The 22786-nt window shown below is 42.1% G+C and overlaps 1 protein-coding gene across 5 annotated transcripts in view; it reads left to right on the top strand.

Moving 5' to 3' along the window:
- LOC122807829 (inter-alpha-trypsin inhibitor heavy chain H3-like) overlaps window positions 1–22786 on the top strand; it is a 1807468-nt gene that overhangs the window by 1116950 nt on the left and 667732 nt on the right. For all 5 annotated transcript variants that reach the window (XM_044078927.1, XM_044078926.1, XM_044078925.1 and 2 more), the window contains exon 11: window positions 2863–2988. In XM_044078927.1, coding sequence (XP_043934862.1) covers window positions 2863–2988 — 126 coding nt within the window. The remainder of the gene's footprint in view (window positions 1–2862; window positions 2989–22786) is intronic.

The raw sequence follows: 22786 nt of genomic DNA, 5'->3' as shown, positions 1-22786 counted from the left end.
GCATACATACTTGGGAAAGGCTGCCACAGATTTACTAGCTATGCCCCATCTGTCTAGACTGTAGGGTAGATACTGCCACCAAAACACTCCAAAGCCAGCTACTATAAAGCTCTTACAAGGGTACCCAATTATACTGTGTACAATTAATACTAATACAAATGGTAGTGCAACCAACAGCAAGCTTTCAGGAGTGGCCACAGTTGTCATTGAATAAACAGAGTACGTATTCTCAGAGATTACAATATTCTCTAAAAGACCAGCCACAATGAAAAGTTTAAAGATCATGAAAACACTAAATACCTATTTACAATAAACACCAGAGTTTCAGCCACAGGAAATATTAAAAATAACACAAGTGGAAAGGGGCACACAGATACAGAAAAACAATGCTTAACTAATCTGACTATATTTTCTTGAGAACCACCACTGTATTTTCTTGTCTGATCTAAAGATTTACTATTCCCTAGTTCACTTACTAGAGCAAGGCAAGATGATGTGGGTGAGTGGTCTTTCTCAGGTTTCAAAAACAGACTCCACTGAGACTTGTGTCTTATCTAGTATTAGAGCATCATTTTCACTGCTGGCTTACAGAATGGCAAACACAAATCTGGTCACCTGACTTCTGGTCCCCATGCTACCCAGTTGTATTAGAAACTGGACCAAATATAGCACCTATGTGTCATACTACACCAATGGAGAGATTTTCAAAGATTTGTTACAGCTTCTGGAAATCATAAAACAAATTTAACACTTCACTCTTGCTGAGTTGCAATTAGTTCACCCCCAAACACAATACAGAAAGCTTTCTAGTACAGACTTTTTGTCTCTGGTGACATTGAGACCTGTAAGATACAATCTTTATGGCCTAAGACAGGTAATTTCATTTCAGACTATTTTTCAAAGTTAGCTGGACTGAGATTAATCTTTTCTCTTCCAGCATTCTCTGTTAAAACATATACATTTCAACAGTTACAATAATACAGTCTAACATACAGTACATGTACATTCTTCCTCTCTCCAGCAGGATACACTGTTGATACATTTTAACACAAGCAACTTTACAAATACATTTTCAACACAAGCATCTGTACATCTCAGTTTGATATTCAGATACCATCTAATTCTTTACAAAACTCCAGATAGCTATGCTATGCTATCCACTGCTCTACTCCTCCTGGCATAGCTGGCACTACCTCACATCATCACAGGTGTTATTTAAAAATATGGACTTTTTTTTACAATTAATACAATTATAAGCAACTCATATTTTTACTGATAGTTGGAGGGGTGGTGTAGATTGTACCCTCAGGGCACATCCACATGACCTACCAAAACCACACCCAGAGCAATAAGAGCTACTCAGTCTGCTCCATTGATTATTCCTTGTTAAATAATAGGTACCCTTTTCACCATGTGCTGTAGCTATAATCTGTGGCAACATTTACCAACAAGGAAAAATTCAGATCTGCTTCTGTATTCAAACACATTTGGGTGTTGGATGTTTTTCTTGTATGCTCTTGAAAAAGTTAAACATTTTTGAGGGCTTTAGAGTATAGTGGAGGTGTTGCCTGAGAGACTGGGATGACATTTAAAGAGTGGCAATTATATTCTAAGGTTGGTAATTAGAGAAAAACAAAAGCAGAGTTTGTCAAGAGGAAGTGTGTGAAGCAGAACAGTTCAGATAGCATTGTGTAGTGAGGACAACTAGGAGTCTGACCAGGGATGTCAATAAAAGTCAAAGACAAATACTGCTCATCAAAGGGAGGCACTGCAGAGCACAGGAAAGCAGCGATCTCACAGAAAAACACTGCTGCTCAAAAGGATGAACTTTGGATGAAAGGCGTACAAGGAAGGTTAAACAAAAGTCCAATATTAAACACAAGACTAAGCAGAAAATATTCAGTAATATGTAAAATCAGGAGAGTAAGACAGCAACCAAGGCTAAAGCACTGCACACAAAAGGTCCATTTTTTTAGGTTCATTCAAGTGATGAGGATTGAGGAACTTTTTTTTTCAAATTTATATAATAGAAAACCAAATAATCAAATGCAACTGTCAGAACTTCAAGATTTGTTTGAGTGCCACCATAGAACTTGACAGAATTTAGGGAGTCGTGAAAGAAGCTACTTAGTTTAACTCATTCACTCCAAAGGAGCTCAGGAAGTTTGCACATTAACGTCCAGTGGGCGGAGCCTAAGCTTTTTGACAGAATCAAATTATGTACATTTCAAACAGATGCTCATATCTCTGGAACCGTAGGGGTTATGAAAGAAGTGTAAATAGAAAACCCTTCAACACAAACTATGTATATAGTGGTATTATTCTTTAGGTTCTAGGTCTTAAACCGAATTTTACAAGTCACGGTAAACACAGTAACTATTACTTTTGTAATATTTTGTAAACAACTTACAATATCTCAGTAACCACTCAAGTTACACAAACTGTCATCAGCATTTTATTCATCTACCTGATACCTTTCCTATGAGGCTAAGGAGTTCTGGCTGTGCTACTTGGTTGTTGAGATATTTAGAAAAATAAAAACAACACTTAATATCTCTTTACCTGCACCAAATAGAGGTAAAATATTAATGCAATTGAGTTTGCCATTGTGTAAGCTTTATGATGAAATCTATTACAACCTTGTACATAGCATGGTTTTGGAATTATTGACACAAATATGAACAAGCAATATTTGATGACTAGAGGTGCCAGTAGGAGTTAACTGCAAATGCACATGGAGGTGTTACTCAGATGTAATGAGTTAAAATAATCTTTGCTATGAATAGTAGTCATGCTGAATCTTTGTGCATGTGCCTGTGTCAATCACCTCTGAATGACAAATTATTTGTTTTTCCTGTCTAGTTACCAACATAAATGATGCTGTACTGAAAGCAGTGGAGCTTCTAGAACAAGCTTATGAAGCAAAGGAAGTGCCAGAGAAAAGTGCATCCATCATAATATTTCTGACAGATGGTGATCCAACATCTGGTGAGTGGTGTGACACATGCTGCTTTGTGAGCTTCTAGTTTTCTGATGATGAATTTACATGCACACAGCTCTATATGAACATTCACAAAGCCTAGGGATGCACACAGCTCTATATGAACATTCACAAAGCCTAGGGATGCACACAGCTCTATATGAACATTCACAAAGCCCGGGCATGCACACAGTTCTATATGAACATTCACAAAGCCTGGGCATGCACACAGGTCTATATGAACATTCATAAAGCCTAAGGGTGCACACAGCTCTATATGAGCATTCACAAAGCTGGGGATGCACACAGCTCTATGTAAACATTCATATAGCCTGGGCATGCACACACCTCTATATGAACATTCAAAAAGACTGGGGATGCACACAGTTCTATATGAACATTCTCAAAGCCTGGGAATGCACACAGCTCTATATGAGCATTCACAATGCCTGGGGATGCACACAGCCCTATATGAGCATTCACAAAGCTGGGGATGCACACAGCTCTATGTAAATATTCACATAGCCCGGGCATGCACACAGCTCTATATGAACATTCACAAACCCGGAGATGCATGCAACTCTATATGAGCATTCATAAAGCTGTGGGATGCATCACCTGTATATGAGCATTCACAAAGCTCAGGGATGCACACAGCTCTATATGAACATTCACAAAGTCCAGGGATGCACACAGCTCTTTAGAAACATTCACAAAGCCCAGGGATGCACACAGCTCTATATACGCATTCAAAAAGGCCAGCAATGCACACAGTTCTATATAAACATACACAAAGATGGGGGAATGCACACAGCTCTCTATGAACATTCACAAAGCCTGGGGATGAACACAGTTCTATATGAGCATTCACAAAGCCTGGGGATTCACACAGCTCTATATGAACATTCCCGAAGCCCGGCGATGCACACAGCTTTATATGAGTATTCACAAACCCAGGGATGCACACAGGTCTATATAAACACACACAAAGCCTAGGGATGCACACAGCTCTATATGAACATTGACAAGGCCTGCGGATGCACACAGCTCTTTATGAACATTCACAAGGCCTGGGGATGCACACAGCTCTATATGAATATTCACAAAGCCAGGGGATGCACACAGCTCCATATGAACATTCACAAAATCTAGAGATGCACACAGTTCTATATGAACATTCACAAAGCCTGGGAATGCAGACAGCTCTATGTGAACATTTGGAAAGCCTGGGAATGCAGACAGCTCTATGTGAACATTCGCAAATTGCACGGATACACGCAGCTCTATACAGTATGAGTATTTACAATTCTGGAGATGCACACAACTCTATATAAACATTCACAAAGCCCAGGCTTGCACACAGCTCTATATGAACATTCACAAAGCCCAAAGATGCACACAGCTCTATATGAGCATTCACAAAGCTGGGGGATGCACACAGCTGTATATGAGCATTCACAAAGCTTAGGGATGCACACAGCTCTATATGAACATTCACAAAGCCCAGGGATGCACACAGCTCTATATAAGCATTCAGACACCTTGATGATGCACGCAGCTCTATATGAGTAATCACAAATCCCAGGGATGCACTATATGAGAACTGACAAAGACTGGGGATACACAAAGCTCTATATGAGCATTTACAAAGCCTGGGGATGCACAAAGCTCCAAATGAGAATTCACAAAGCCTGGGGATGCATACAGCTCTATATTAGGATTGACAAAGTCAGGAGATGGACATAGCTCTATATGAGCATTCATAAAGCTGGGGATGCACACAGTTCTATATGAACATTGACAAAGCCAGAAGATACACACAGCTCTATATCAAAATTTACAAAGCCCAGGGATGCACAAAGCTCTATATAAGCATCAACAAAGCCCAGGGATGCACACAGCTCTATATGAGCATTCACAAATCCTGGGAATGCACACAGCTCTGTATGAACAGTCACAAAACAGGGGGATCCACACAGCTCTATATAATCATTCACAAATCCTAGGGATGCACACAGCCCTACATGAGCATTCATAAATCCTGGGATTGTACAGAGCTCTATATGAACATTCACAAAGCCTGGAGATGCACACAGGTCTATATGAGCATTCACAAACTCTGGGGATGTACACATCTCTATGTGAGCATTCACAAAGCCCAGGGATGCACAAAGCCCTATATGAGCATTCACACGTCCTGGGGATGCACACAGCTCTATATGAACATTCACAAAGTTGGGGATGCACGCAGCTCTATATAATCATTCACAAAGCCTGGGGACGCAATCAGCTCTATATGAACATTCAAAAAACCGAGGGATGCACACAGCTCTATATGAGCATTCACAAAGAATGGAGATGCACTCAGTTCTATATCAACATTCAGAAACCTAGGGATGCACACAGCTCTATATGCATATTCAGAAAGCCTGGGGATGCACACAGCTCTATATGAACATTCACAACACCTGGGGATACAGACAGTTCTATTTGAACATTTACAAAGCCCAGGGATGCACGCAGTTCTATATGAACATTCACAAAGCCTGGGGATGCAGACAGCTCTATATAAACATTCACAAAGCCCAGGGATGCACATAACACTAGATGAGCATTCCCAAACCCTGGGGATGCACGCAGCTCTATATGAACATTCACAAAGCCCGGAGATGCACACAGCTCTATTTTAACAATCACAAAACCAGGGGATGCACAGAGCTGTATATGAGCATTCACAAAGTGCAGGGATGCACACAGCTGCATATGAGCATTCACAAAGCCTGGTGATGCACATAGCTCTAGATAAGCATTTACAATGCTTGGGAATGCGCACAGCTCTTCATGAGTATTCACACGTCCCAGGGATGCACACAGCACTATACCAAAACTGACAAAGCCCGGGGATACATACAGCTCTATATGAGCCTTTACAAAGCCTGGGGATGCACAAAGCTCCAAATGAGAATTCACAAAGCCTGGGAATGCACACAGCACTATATTAAGACTGACAAAGCCAGGAGATGGACACAGCTCTATATGAACATTCACAAAGCTGGGGATGCACACAGCCCTATATGAGCATTCACAAAGCTGGGGATGCACACAGCTCTATGTAAATATTCACATAGCCCGGGCATGCACACAGCTCTATATGAACATTCACAAAGGTGGGGATGCACACAGCTCTATATGAACATTCACAAAACGGGGATCCACAGAGCTCTATATAATCATTCAAAAATCCTGGGGATGCACACAGCTCTACATGAGCATTGATAAAGCCCGGGATTGTACACAGCTCTATATGAACATTCACAAAGCCTGGAGATGCAAACAGGTCTATATGAACATTCACAAACTCTGGGGATGCACACATCTCTATGTGAGCATTCACAAAGCCAGGGGATGCACAAAACCCTATATGAGCATTCACACATCCTGGGGATGCACACAGTTCTATAGGAACATTCACAAAGCTGGGGGATGCACACAGCTCTATATAATCATTCACAAAGCCTGAGGACGCACTCAGCTCTGTAATAACATTAAAAAACCCAGGGATGCACACAGCTCTAAATGAGCATTCACAAAGACTGGAGATGCACTCAGCTCTATATCAACATTCAGAAACCTAGGGATGCACACAGCTCTATATACACTTTCAAAAAGGCCAGCAATGCACACAGTTCTAAATAAACATACACAAAGCCTGGGGATGCACACAGCTCTATATGAACATTTACAAGGCCTGGGGATTCACACAGCTCTATATGAGCATTCACAAAGCTGGGGAAAAACACAGCTCTATGTAAATATTCACATAGCCCGGGCATGCACACAGCTCTATATGAACATTCACAAACCCGGGGATGCATGCAACTCTTTGTGAGCATTCATAAAGCTGTGGGATGCATCAGCTGTATATGAGCATTCACAAAGCTCAGGGATGCACACAGCTCTATATGAACATTCACAAAGCCTGGGGATGCACACAGCTCTTTATAAACATTTACAAAGATGGGGGATGCACACAGCTCTATATGAACATTCACAAAATCCAGAGATGCACACAGCTCTATATGAACATTCACAAAGCCAGGGGATGCACACAGTTCTATTTGAGCATTCACAAAGCCTGGGGATTCACACAGCTCTATACGAACATTCCCAAAGCCCGGGGATGCACACAGCTTTATATGAGTATTCACAAACCCAGGGATGCACACAGCTCTATGTAAACATACACAAAGCCTGGGATGCACTCAGCTCTATATGAACATTCACAAGGCTTGGGGATGCACACAGCTCTATATGAACATTCACAAGGCCTGGGGATGCACACAGCTCTAAATGAGTATTCACAAAGCCCGGGGATGCACACAGCTCTATATGAACATTCACAAAATCCAGAGATGCACACAGCTCTATATGAACATTCACAAAGCCTGGGAATGCAGACAGCTCTATGTGAACATTCGCAAATCATGGGAATGCAGACAACTCTATGTGAACATTCGCAAATCCCGGGGATGCATGCAGCTCTATACAGTATGAGCATTCACAATGCTGGAGATGCACACAGCTCTACAAAAGCATTCACAAAGCCCAGGCTTGCACACAGCTCTATATGAACATTCACAAAGCCCAGGGATGCACACAGCTCTATATGAGCATTCACAAACCTGGGGGATGCACACAGCTGTATATGAGCATTCACAAAGCTTAGGGATGCACACAGCTCTATATGGACATTCACAAAGCCCAGGGATGCACACAGCGCTATATGAGAATTGACAAAGCCTGGGGATACACACAGCTCTATATGAGCATTTACAAAGCCTGGGGATGCACAAAGCTCCAAATGAGAATTCACATAGCCTGGGGATGCACACAGCTCTATAGTAGGATTGACAAATCCAGGAGATGGACACAGCTCTATATGAGCATTTGCAAAGCTGGGGATGCACACAGTTCTATATGAACATTCAGAAAGCCAGGGGATACACACAGCTCTATATGAACGTTTACAAAGCCCAGGGATACACACAGCTCTATATGAGCATCCACAAAGCCCAGGGATGCACACAGCTCTATATAAGCATTCACAAATCCTGGGGATGAACACAGCTCTATATGAACATTCACAAAACAGGGGTATCCACACAGCTCTATAATCATTCACAAATCCTGGGGATGCACACAGCTCTACATGAGCATTCATAAAGCCCGGGATGGTACAGAGCTCTATGTGAACATTCACAAAGCCTGGAGATGCACACAGGTCTATATGAACATTCACAAAGATTGGGGATGCACACAGCTCTATATAAGCATTCACAAAGCTGGGGGATGCACACAGCTCTATATAATAATTCACAAAGCCTGGGGACGCACTCAGCTCTATGTGAGCTTTCACAAACCCAGGGATGCACAAAGCCCTATATGAGCATTCACACGTCCTGGGGATGCACACAGCTCTATATGAACATTCACACATCCTGGGGATGCACATAGCTCTATATAAGCATTCACAATGCTGGGGGATGCACACAGCTCTATATAATCATTCACAAAGCCTGGGGACGCAATTAGATCTGTATGAACATTCAAAAAATCCAGGGATGCACACAGCTCTATATGAGCATTCACAAAGAATGGAGATGCACTAAGCTCTATATCAACATTCAGAAACCTAGGGATGCACACAGCTCTATATGGATATTCAGAAAGCCCGGGGATGCACACAGGTCTATATGAACATTCACAAAGTTGGGGATGCACACAGCTCTATATGAGCATTCACAAAGCTGGGGGATGCACATAGCTCTATATAATCATTCACAAAGCTTGGGGAAGCAATCAGCTCTATATGAACATTCAAAAAACTGAGGGATGCACACTGCTATATATGAGCATTCACAAAGAATGGAGATGCACTCAGCTCTATATCAACATTCAGAAACCTAGGGATGCACACAGCTCTATATGCATATTCAGAAAGCCCGGGGATGCACACAGCTCTGTATGAACATTCACAACACCTGGGGATACAGACAGTTCTATTTGAACGTTCACAAAGCCCAGGGATGCATGCAGTTCTATGTGAACATTCACAAAGCCTGGGGATGCACACAGCTCTATATGAACATTCACAAAGCCCGGAGATGCACATAGCACTAGATGAGCATTCTCAAATACTGGGGACGCACACAGCTCTATATGAACATTCACAAAGCCCGGGGATGCACACAGTTCTATTTGAACATTCACAAAACCTGGGGATGCACAGAGCTGTATATGAGCATTCACAAAGTGCAGGGATGCACACAGCTGCATATGAGCATTCACAAAGCCTTGTGATGCACATAGCTCTATATAAGTATTTACAAAGCTTGGGGATGCGCACAGCTCTTCATGAGGATTCACAGAGACAGGGGATGCACACAGCTCTATATGAGCATTCACAAAGCTGGGGATGCATACAGTTCTATATGAGTATTCACAAATCCCAGGGATGCACACAGCACTATATGAGAATTGACAAAGCCTGGGGATACACACAGCTCTATATGAGCATTTACAAAGCCTGGGGATGCACAAAGCTCCAAATGAGAATTCAGAAAGCCTGGGTATGCACACAGCTCTATATTAAGACTGACAAAACCAGGGGATGGACACAGCTCTGTATGAGCATTCAGAAAGCTGGGGATGCACACAGTTCTATATGAACATTGACAAAGCCAGGGGATACACACAGCTCTATAAGAATGTTTACAAAGCCCAGGGATGCACACAGCTCTATACGAGCATCCACAAAGCCCAGGGATGCACACAGCTCTATATAAGCATTCACAAATCCTGGGGATGAACACAGCTCTATATGAACATTCACAAAACAGGGGGATCCACACAGCTCTATATAATCATTCACAAATCCTAGGGATTCACACAGCTCTACATGAGCATTCATAAAGCCCGGGATTGTACAGAGCTCTATATGAACATTCACAAAGCCCGGAGATGCACACAGGTCTATATGAACATTCACAAAGTTTGGGGATGCACACAGCTCTATATAAGCATTCACAAAGCTGGGGGATGCACACAGCTCTATATAATAATTCACAAAGCCTGGCGATGCACTCAGCTCTATGTGAGCTTTCACAAACCCAGGGATGCACAAAGCCCTATATGAGCATTCACACGTCCTGGGGATGCACACAGCTGTATATGAACATTCACAAAGTTTGGGGATGCACACAGCTCTATATAAGCATTCACAAAGCTGGGGGATGCACACAGCTCTATATAATAATTCACAAAGCCTGGGGACGCACTCAGCTCTATGTGAGCTTTCACAAAGCTCAGGGATGCACAAAGCCCTATATGAGCATTCACACGTCCTGGGGATGCACACAGCTTTATATGAACATTCACAAAGTTGGGGATGCACACAGCTCTATATAAGCATTCACAAAGCTGGGGGATGCACACAGTTCTATATAATCATTTGCATAGCCTGGGGACGCAATCAGCTCTATATGAACATTCAAAAAATGCAGAAATGCACACAGCTCTAGATGAGCGTTCACAAAGAATGGAGATGCACTCAGCTGTATATCAACATTCAGAAACCTAGGAATGCACACAGCTCTATATGCATATTCAGAAAGTCTGGGGATGCACACAGCTCTATATGAACATTCACAAAGTTGGGGATGCACACAGCTCTATATGAGCATTCACAAAGCTGGGGGATGCACATAGCTCTATATAATCATTCACAAAGCCTGGGGATGCAATCAGCTCTATATGAACATTCAAAATACCGAGGGATGCACACAGCTCTATATGAGCATTCACAAAGAATGGAGAAGCACACAGCTATATATCAACATTCAGAAACCTAGGGATGCACACAGCTCTATATGCATATTCAGAAAGCTCCGGGATGCACACAGCTCTATATGAGCATTCACAAACCTGGGGGATGCACACAGCTATATATGAGCATTCACAAAGCTTAGGGATGCACACAGCTCTATATGGACATTCACAAAGCCCAGGGATGCACACAGTGCTATATGAGAATTGACAAAGCCTGGGGATACACACAGGTCTATATGAGCATTTACAAAGCCTGGGGATGCACAAAGCTCCAAATGAGAATTCCCATAGCCTGGGGATGCACACAGCTCTATATTAGGATTGACAAAGCCAGGAGATGGACACAGCTCTATATGAGCATTCACAAAGCTGGGGATGCACACAGTTCTGTATGAACATTCAGAAAGCCAGGATATACACACAGCTCTATATGAACATTTACAAAGCCCAGGGATGCACACAGCTCTATATGAGCATCCACAAAGCCCAGGGATGCACACAGCTCTATATAAGCTTTCACAAATCCTGGGGATGAACACAGCTCTATATGAACATTCTCAAAACAGGGGGATCCACACAGCTCTATATAATCATTCACAAATCCTGGGGATGCACACAGCTCTACATGAGCATTCATAAAGCCCGGGATTGTACAGAGCTCTATATGAACATTCACAAAGCCTGGAAATGCACACAGGTCTGTATGAACATTCACAAAGTTTGGGGATGCACACAGCTCTATATAAGCATTCACAAAGCTGGGGGATGCACACAGCTCTATATAATAATTAACAAAGCCTGGGGACGCACTCAGCTCTATGTGAGCTTTCACAAACCCAGGGATGCACAAAGCCCTATATGAGCATTCACATGTCCTGGGGATGCACACAGCTCTATATGCATATTTAGAAAGCTCGGGGATGCACACAGCTCTGTATGAACATTCACAACACCTGGGGATACAGACAGTTCTATTTGAATGTTCACAAAGCCCAGGGATGCACGCAGTTCTATATGAACATTCACAAAGCCTGGGGATGCACACAGCACTAGATGAGCATTCTCAAATCCTGGGGATGCACACAGCTCTACATGAACATTCACAAAACCTGGGGATGCACAGAGCTGTATATGAGCATTCACAAAGTCCAGGGATGCACACAGCTGCATATGAGCATTCACAAAGCCTGGTGATGCACATAGCTCTATATAAGTATTTACAAAGCTTGGGGGTGTGCACAGCTCTTCATGAAGATTCACAAAGCCAGGGGATGCACACAGCTCTATATGAGCATTCACAAAGCTGGGGATGCAGACAGTTCTATATGAGTATTCACAAATCCCAGGGATGCACACAGCACTATATGAGAATTGACAAAACCTGGGGATACACACAGCTCTATATGAGCATTTACAAAGCCTGGGGTTGCACAAAGCTCCAAATGAGAATTCAGAAAGCCTGGGTATGCACACAGCTCTATATTAAGACTGACAAAGCCAGGAGATGAACACAGCTCTGTATGAGCATTCAGAAAGCTGGGGATGCACACAGTTCTATATGAGCATTGACAAAGCCAGGGGATACACACAGCTCTATATGAACATTTACAAAGCCCAGGGATGTACACAGCTCTATATGAGCATTCACAAAGCCCATGGATGCACACAGCTCTATATGAACATTCACAAATCCTGGGGATGCACACAGCTCTATATGAACATTCACAAAACAGGGGGATCCTCACAGCTCTATATAATCCTTCACAAATCCTGGGGATGCACACAGCTCTACATGAGCATTCATAAAGCCTGGGATTGTACAGAGCTCTATATGAACATTCACAAAGCCTGGAGATGTACACAGGTCTATATGAGAATTCACAAACTCTGGGGATGCACACATCTCTATGTGAGCTTTCACAAAGCCAGGGGATGCACAAAGCCCTATATGAGCATTCACACATCATGGGGATGCACACAGCTCTATATGAACATTCACAAAGCTGGGGGATGCACGCAGCTCTATATAATCATTCACAAAGCCTGGGGACGCACTCAGCTCTATATGAACATTCAAAAAACACAGGGATGCACACAGCTCTATATGAGCATTCACAAAGACTGGAGATGCACTCAGCTCTATATCAACATTCAGAAACCTAGGGATACACCCAGCTCTATATACACATTCAAAAAGGTCAGCAATGCACACAGTTCTATATAAACGTACACAAAGCCTGGGGATGCACACAGCTCTATATGAACATTTACAAGGCCTGGGGATGCACACAGCTCTATATGAGCATCCAGAAAGGTGGGATGCACATAGCTCTATGTAAATATTCACATAGCCCGGGCATGCACACAGCTCTATATGAACATTCACAAATCCGGGGATGCATGCAACTCTATATGAGCATTCATAAAGCTGTGGGATGCATCACCTGTATATGACCATTCACAAAGCTCAGGGATGCACACAGCTGTTAATGAATATTCATAGAGCCTGGGGATGCACACAGCTCTTTATAAACATTCACAAAGCTGGGGGATGCACACAACTCTATATACACATTCAAAAAGGCCAGCAATGCACACAGTTCTATATAAACATACACAAAGCCTGGGGATGCACACAGCTCTCTATGAACATTCACAAAGCCTGGGGATGCACACAGTTCTATTTGAGCATTCACAAAGCCTGGGGATTCACACAGCTCTATATGAACAATCCCAAAGCCCGAAGATGCACACTGCTTTATATGAGTATTCACAAACCCAGGGATGCACACAGCTCTATATAAACATACACAAAGCCTGGGGATGCACACAGCTCTATATGAACATTCACAAGGCCTGGGGATGTACACAGCTCTATATGAACATTCACAAGGCCTGGGGATGCACACAGCTCTATATGAGTATTCACAAAGCCCGGGGATGCACACAGCTCTATATGAACATCCACAAAATCCAGAGATGCACACAGTTCTGTATGAACATTCACAAAGCCTGGGAATGCAGACAGCTCTATGTGAACATTCGCAAAGCTTGGGAATGCAGACAACTCTATGTGAACATTTGCAAATCCCGGGGATGCACACAGCTCTATACAGTATGAGCATTTACAATGCTGGAGATGCACACAGCTCTACAAAAACATTCACAAAGCTCAGGCTTGCACACAGCTCTATATGAACATTCACAAAGCCCAGGAATGCACACTGCTCTATATGAGCATTCACAAACCTATGGGATGCACACAGCTGTTTATGAGCATTCACAAAGCTTAGGGATGCAGACAGCTCTATGTGGACATTCACAAAGCCCAGGGATGCACACAGCGCTATATGAGAATTGACAAAGCCTGGGGATACACACAGGTCTATATGAGCATTTTCAAAGCCTGGGGATGCACAAAGCTCCAAATGAGAATTCACAAAGCCTGGGAATGCATACAGCTCTATATTAGGATTGACAAAGCCAGGGGATGGACACAGCTCTATATGAGCATTCACAAAGCTGGGGATGCACACAGTTCTATATGAACATTCAGAAAGCCAGGGGATACACACAGCTCTATATGAACATTTACAAAGCTCAGGGATGCACACAGCTCTATACGAGCATCCACAAAGCCCAGGGATGCACACAGCTCTATATGAGCATTCACAAATTCTGGGGATGAACACAGCTCTATATGAACATTCACAAAACAGGGGGAGCCACACAGCTCTATATAATCATTCACAAATCCTGGGGATGCACACAGCTCTACATGAGCATTCATAAAGCCAGGGATTGTACAGAGTTCTATATGAACATTCACAATGCCTGGAGATGCACACAGATCTATATGAGCATTCACAAACTCTGGGGATGCACACATCTCTATGTGAGCTTTCAAAAACCCAGGGATGCACAAGGCCCTATATGAGCATTCACACGTCCTGGCGATGCACACAGCTCTATATGAACATTCACAAAGTTTGCGGATGCACACAGCTCTATATGAGTATTCACAAAGCTGGGGGATGCACACAGCTCTATATAATCATTCACAAAGCCTGGGGACACACTCAGCTCTATGTGAGCTTTCATTTGTAAAGGATTCTGCTGTTTGGGCAGCATTATCCTTTAGCAAGGGGGCTTTGATACTTTACACCTCATTCTTGAGAAGTGTGAAGTTGGCTTTTGAAAAGTTTTTCACAGTGGTTTCCTTGAGTGGGGGTGGGGTCGGGATGTGGATGTCCAATGTGATTAGTTTATGATCTGATCTTACCAGCGAGGGGGTTACCTCTTGTTGTCATCTCTTGTGGGCGTGATGACCAGCTATTCCAGGGCATTTGAGTTTATAAACTCTAGGAAACGTTGGGTAAAGGAGTTTGTACTTGAGTAGTTATCCCAGTCAATGTTTGGGTAGTTGAAATCTCTCAATATCATGGTGTTAGGTAGGACCTTTATATTTTCCAATGTTCTCAGGAATGCTGAGTGGGGGTCCTGAGACAAGGTAGGTGATCTGTAGTAAGCTACAATATGAAAAACAGCTTTGCCCACTGTTACTTGCACATGGATGGTTTCTGAGGCCTTGTTCTGTGCTACTAACCTGGAGTTGTGGGTATCCTTTATGAAAATGGATACACCCCCTCCTTTTGTATCTTGGTCCGGGTTCTGGGACCGAAAGGTATGGTATGTGTTGTAGCTTGGTAGTGCTGGGGTGCTCTCTGGAGCCTTGAACCAGGTTTCTGTTACTGCACAGATATCGATTTTCTCCATGCTAAGGAGTGCCTCGAATGCGTGCATTTTGAGGTTTAGAATTCTGGCATTGAGTAGCATCACCCTCAGTTTTAGGTTACTTGTGTTGTTTATGGAGGTGGGTTTGTCTTTTGAGCCTTACCTAAAAAAGGCACTATGGGAGTGGCAAGAGCCTTGGCCAGTATTCGAAAGCCTAAGGGTGACAGGTGCAAGCCATCTTTGGCAAAGCAGCATGGCTTGTCGAGCATGTCATCCCCGGCTGACAGACACTGGATCCCCTTTGAACGACACCAATAGCTTAGCCAATTGTTAAAACTGATAATTTTTTATTTGTACTGTGGCATCATTCTTGGTGAGTGCAAGATGCTACTCAGGGTCAGGGTCATACCGGCCTGGGCTACATGATCAGAGAGCTCCTCTATGTCTCTTTTCATGTAGTCCACGGAGGTACATCTCAGGTCATTCACACCAACATGTACAATGACAGAGTCATATTTGTACTTGTTTTGGAGTGACCTGAGCGCTTGTGTTATGTGGCAGATTCTGGCACCTGGCAGGCAGCTTACAGTAACCTTCTCCTTGTTCAGTCTAGTGAGTGGAACGTCAGTGTGCCTGACAATAGAATCGCCTATTACTAGTTTATTGGGTGTGTTGTTTTGCCTTAAGGGCTGTGGTTGCTTGGCACACTGACTTTGTGAAGTATGTGATACGTGGTTGTTGTTTGAGGGTGGAGGTTGCTTGGATGTCTGTTTTGGAGGTCTCTGCTGCTTAGGTAGATTTTTATTTAGAGACTCCGCATATGTTTTTGTGTATTTATGTTTGTTGTTTTCTGGGGCCTATATGACTGTTGTATGTGAGACTGGAAGTGTGGTGCAAGTGTTTGTGAGACTGGAAGTGTGGTGCAAGTGTTTCCCTTCTCCTCCTGACTGGCTGTTCCAGCCTTGGGTTGAGAGAGCTTGGCCTCCAGTTTGGCTGTATAGTTGCATCTCTCACATACATTTGTGTTTGTTGGAAGGAGGAGAGGGTTGTCTGTGTACATTAGGCAAATGTAACATTGCCTCAAGATTCCCAGATTCACCAGCTGGACTAGGCAGTATACCTGAAAATGCCCATTGGACATGCCTGTATGGTTAAATGAACTGATTTACTGATTGTCCGGTAGGGGCGAATAGGGAGCCTTCTACTACTGTATAGTAAAGGGAAGGTGGAGTGTGAGCATTTATGTGTGCTTACGGAAAGCTTGGAGCAAGTGCTGGGCTGTAAAAGGAAAGTTAGAGTGCTTTATTTGAGAGTTTGACTAGTTCTAAGGGAAAAATTGAAGAGCAGACTTTGTGGAGCCTGGAATAGTTTAACTCTAGCAAACTGGTGCTGCGCGATGCGCAGAACCATGCAAAACCGCACAAATGTGGGTTTTAAGGCAGGGAGATGAAAGACATAGGAATTAGCCCAAAACAGCCAATAAACTACTAGTTGCTGGGCTGAGACCACTCCTCCAGGGACAGAAAGGCTGCTCAAAGCTCCCCACTCTCATTGGTGAACAGAGAAACTTCCTCCTAAACAAGTAAGGATATGGGGAACACAGGAACTTATACCACAGCCCTGAATTCAGCAGAACCTGAAAACTGGACTAAACTAGCTTAGAAAAGGGGAAAAAGAATATTTTTTGTTTTTCTTTTTTTAAGCAGAAGATACAACAAACTTTCACAAAAACACTTTAAATGTTTATAACAGGCTAGTGCACTTTAGTGTGTAGCCTACAACAGTTAAAAAACAAAAAAGACTTAAATAGCTTTAAAAGTGCTAGCAGCAAAAAACAGTATAGTATGCAGCAAGGAAAGGTTTTTTAAGGCACAGAAATGCTAGAAATTGCTTTTCAGCGAGATTAGCAGTCACAGGGAATATGCAGAGAAATAAAAAATTCTTTAGCAGTTGAAAGTCACTCTTTTGTCATTCTGCTGCTTGTAGTACTCTGCAGGACACGACGAAGAGCTTGGCTGAGTAGTATACAATCGCAAAACCAAGCAAATGTGGATTTTAAGGCAGGGAGATGAAAGAGATAGGAATTAGCCTAAAACGGCCAATAAACTACTAGTTGCTGGGCTGAAACCACTCATCCAGGGACAAAGAGGCTGCACAAAGCTCCCCACTCTCACTGGTGAACAGATAAACTTCCTTCTATCCAAGTAAGGATATGGGCAAAACAGGAACTTATACCACAGCCCTGAGTTCAGCATAACCTGAAAACTGGACAAGACTTGCTTAGAAAAGGTGGCAAACAATAATTTTGTTTGTTTTTTTTTATGCAGAAAATACAATAAATTTTCAGAAAAACACTTTAAATGTTTATAACAGGCTAGAGCACTTTAGTGTGTAGCCTACAGCAGTTAAACAACAAAAAAACAACTTAAATAACTTTAAAAGTGCTAGCAGCAAAAAACAGTATAATATACAGCAAAAAAAGTTTTTTAAGGCACAGAAATGCTAAAAATCTCTTTTCAGCGAGATTAACAGTCACATGGAATATGCAGAGAAATAAAAAATACTTTAGCACCAAACTGACTAATCAGATCCAAGGAACAGATAGCACCTTGGCTAACTAGAGAAACCAAATCAAAAATTAAGCTTAGAGACCAGGCCTGGGATAAATGGCGAGCTACTAAAGCACCTCTAGATAGCATCAAATTTCAGCAGCTTAGAAATTCTACAAAAACAGACATTACCCGGGATAAAAAGAACTATTTCTGTCACCTCCAGGATAAACACCAGAATAATCCAAAGAAGTTCTGGGCAGGTTTTAATAACCTCCTCCATTCTGGGAAATCAACTACCCCTACCCCTGAGAAACTTATTGGTAAAGATCCTGAAGAAGTAGCCAATACCTTTAACTCTTTTTTTACCGAGACCATCCAGTCCCTAGCCAGTCAGTTACCTACTTCTTCCTCCTCCTTAACTTATGCTACTGGCAAATCTCTACCCTCCTTTAACCTACAACCAACATCCACCTCCTACATTAGAACCCTATTGAAGAAACTTAAACCATCCACCCTATCAGCTGATTGTCTCCCAGCGGAATACCTACAAATAGCTTCAGATGTTATAGCCTATCCCATCTCAATATTGATTAACAGAACTATAACTGAGGCCACCATCCCCTCTATTTGGAAAATATCATACGTCATCCCACTTCATAAGGGAGGCTCCTCCACGGAAACATCGAACTATAGACCTATAGCAATATTGTCTCCAATAGCAAAAATCATGGAAAGGTGTGTTCACAAGCAACTCCTACACTATCTCACCCTAAACAATCTTTTGTCCAAAACTCAACATGGTTTTCGACCCCATCATAGTACAACCACTGCCCTCCTTTCCTTTGTTGACTCAGTCAACTGCAACCGTAATAACAAATTAATAACTTCCGCTCTCTTTCTTGACTTGTCAAAAGCCTTCGACATGGTCAATCACCAGCTATTGCGCCACACCCTTGAAACCCTACACCTCGATAACTCAGCCCTAAGTTGGTTTAATGCTTACCTTTCTGTTAGGCAACAAGCAGTCCAGTGGCAAAACAAGCTATCTCACCTGCTACCTAACACCATAGGAGTTCCCCAAGGCTCTATACTTGGTCCCCTTCTTTTCTCCGTATTCATAAATGATCTCCACTCAGTCATCCCCAAGGCCACCTGCATTCAATATGCAGACGACTCTACCCTGATCTGCTCTGATGTTTCTCTCCATAATCTCCAAGTAGTCACCCAACACTGCTTTGCAGCAGTTGAAAAATGGTTCACCAAATGGAAACTCATCCTAAATCCAACTAAAACTAAGTTACTACTATTTTTCCCCATCTTAGCTACTCCTCTAGGGCAACACCCTCCACATTCTAATAATAGGACCTTCTACGTTCAATCCATTAATGGCACCATCATTGAGCCTGTCTCCAACACCAAACTACTAGGTGTTACTATTGACCACAAGCTTAAATTTGATATGCACATTAGTCAAACCATAAAGACAGTAAACAAGAAACTCGGTTCTATGTACAGAATTAAGAACTTTCTAACTCCTAATACCAAACTAACCATTGCACGTACACACCTTCTCTCCACCCTATTGTATGCCTCTCTGGTACTTTCTTTCCTCAATAAAAGAGAGGTTAATAAACTCTCTGTTGCCTATAACCACATTGCCAAATTTGTAACAGGAGCACCTTATCGTACTCACCACTGCCTTAACCTAAGGAAACTTGATTGGTTAGAACTGCCTAATCTTCTCAAACTTAACCAACTCACTGAAGCATTTAAAATAATAAAGGAACCAGATAAAACCCCCTCACTGAATAAACTTCTGACTCCCTACTCCAATCTCAATTGCGATCTTCAAATAGTGTCCTGGTACTAACCGCTAAATCTAATAATTCGGGTGGTGATGCTCTTTATGCCAATTCCATAGGAAAGCTCTGGAATTCCCTTCCTAATAACCTAAGACTTATTACCTCACCTAGCCAATTCAAAACTAATCTTAAAGAATTCTTTAAGTCACATTGGCTATGCCCATGTGCTAATCCAGACTAATCCTAAAAGTCGCATACCACCCACATACTATTAACTAAGGGCTTCTCTCTCTTCTCTTCATTCAAGTTTCCTACAATTGTATCTCCTCTGATCAACAAGCCTTCATCTCTGCTCATTTAAAGGATTCTAGTTCCTCTTGGCCTGCCTGCACCTCATAAGGACTAGGGTCTATGTGTGGGATAAAGTTTCATCCTTCTCCTCTGAGCTTATAATCTTAATCTCTGTGTGCTTAACGTATCCATACTACTGTTACTTAAATATCATGTGAATGTGAATTTATTTGTATGTAAATTTAAGTGTTCTTTTTATAATGTTATAGTGAATTTATCTGCATGTAATTTTATGTGTTTTTTATTGTGGAGCTTTTCTCGCCGGGCCTCTGCTGAAAATGGACATGTATCCAGTTGGACTAACCCGGTCAACAAATGTAAAATAAAAAAAAATAAAATAAATAAAAAAATTTGCAGTTGAAAGTCACTCTTTTGTCATTCTGCTGCTTGTAGTACTCCGCAAGACAAGACGAGGAGCTTGGCTGAGTACTATACAAGCACAAAGCTGCGCAAATGTGGGTTTTAAGGCTGGGAGATGAAAGAGATAGGAATTAGCACAAAATGGCCAATAAACTACTAGTTGCTGGGCTGAGACCACTCCTCCAGGGACAGATAGGCTGCTCAAAGCTCCCCACTCTCACTGGTAAACAGAGAAACTTCCTCCTATCCAAATAAAGGTATGGGCAACACAGGAACTTATACCACAGCCCTGAATTGAGCAGAACTTGAAAACTGGACTAGACTAGCTTAGAAAAGGTGGGAAACAAGATTTTTTTTGTTTTTTTCTTTTTTAAGCAGAAGATACAATAAATGTTCACAAAAACACTTTAAATGCTTATAATAGGCTAACGCACTTTAATGTGTAGCCTACAACAGTTAAACAACAAAAAAAAAATTACTTAAATGACTTTAAAAGTGCTAGCAGCAAAAAAACAATATAGTATGCAGCAAAGAAATTTTTTTTAAGGCAGAAAAATGCTAGAAATCGCTTTTCAGTGAGATTAGCAGTCACAGGGAAAATACAGAGAAATAAAAAATACTTAATCAGTTGAAAGTCACTCTTTTCTTGCTCTGCTGCTTGTAATACACTGCAGGACACCACGAGGAGCTTGGCTAAGTAATATACAATTGCAAAACCATGCAAATGTGGGTTTTAAGGCAGGAAGATGAAAGAGATAGGAATGAGCCCAAAATGGCTAATAAACTACTAGTTGCTGGGCTGAGACCACTCCTCCAGGAACAGATAGGCTACTCAAAGCTCCCTACTTTAACTGGTAAACAGAGAAAGTTCCTCCTATCCAAGTAAGAATATGGCAACACAGGAACTTATACCACAGCCCTGAATTCAGCAGAACCTCAAAACTGGACTAGACTAGCTTAGAAAAGGCGGGAAACAAGATTTTTTTTGTTTTTTTTTTTAAGCAGAAGATACAATAAACTTTCACAAAAACACTTTAAATGTTTATAATAGGCTAGCACACTTTAGTGTGGTGACTACAACAGTTAAACAACAACATAAACGACTTTAAAAGTGCTAGCAGCAAAAAACAGTATAGTATGCAGCAGAGAAAGTTTTTTTAAGGCAAAGAAATGCTACAAATCGCTTTTCAGTGGGATTAGCAGTCACAGGGAAAATGCAGAGAAGTAAAAAATACTTAATCAGTTGAAATTCACTCTTTTGTGGCTCTGCTGCTTGTAGTACTCTGCAGGAAACCACGAGGAGTTTGGCTGAGTAGTATACAAGCACAAAACAGCACAAATGCGGGTTTTAAGGCAGGGAGATAAAAGAGATAGGAATTAGCCCAAAACAGCCAATAAAGAACTAGTTGCTGGGCTGAGACCACTTCTCCAGGGACAGATACTCTGCTCAAAGATCCCCACTTTCACTGGTGAACAGAGAAACTTCCTCCTATCCAAGTAAGGATATTGGCAACACAGGAACTTATACCACAGCCCTGAATTCAGCAGATCCTGAAAACTGGACTAGACTAGCTTAGAAAAGGTGGGAAACAAGCATATTTTTTTCTTTTTTTAAGCAGAAGATACAATAAACTTTCACAAAAACTTATTAAATGCTTATAACAGGCTAGCGCACTTTAGTGTGTAGCCTACAACAGTTAAACAACACAAAACAAGACTTAAATGACTTTAAAAGTGCTAGCAGCAAAAAACAGTACAGTATGCAGCAAATAAAGTTTATTTAAGGCACAGAAATTCTAGAAATCCCTTTTCAGTGAGATTAGCAGTCACAGGGAAAATGCAGAGAAAGAAAAAGCAATTAATCAGTTGAAAGTCACTCTTTTGTCACTCTGCTGCTTGTAGTACTCTGCAGGAAACCACGAGGAGCTTGGCTGAGTAGTATACAAGCACAAAACAGCGCAAATGCGGGTTTTAAGGCAGGGAGATGAAAGAGATAGGAATTAGCCTAAAACGGCCAATAAACTACTAGTTGCTGGGCTGAGACCACTCCTCCGGGGACAGATAGGCTGCTCAAAGCTCCCCACTCTCACTGGTGAACAGAGACACTTCCTCCTATCCAA

This window comes from Protopterus annectens, chromosome 7.part1, assembly GCF_019279795.1.
Source record: "Protopterus annectens isolate FY-2018-M chromosome 7.part1, PAN1.0, whole genome shotgun sequence".
NCBI classification, from domain to species: Eukaryota; Metazoa; Chordata; order Ceratodontiformes; family Protopteridae; genus Protopterus; species Protopterus annectens.
Note: the sequence above shows the minus strand (reverse complement) of the source record. Positions and strands in the feature narration are given on the sequence as shown.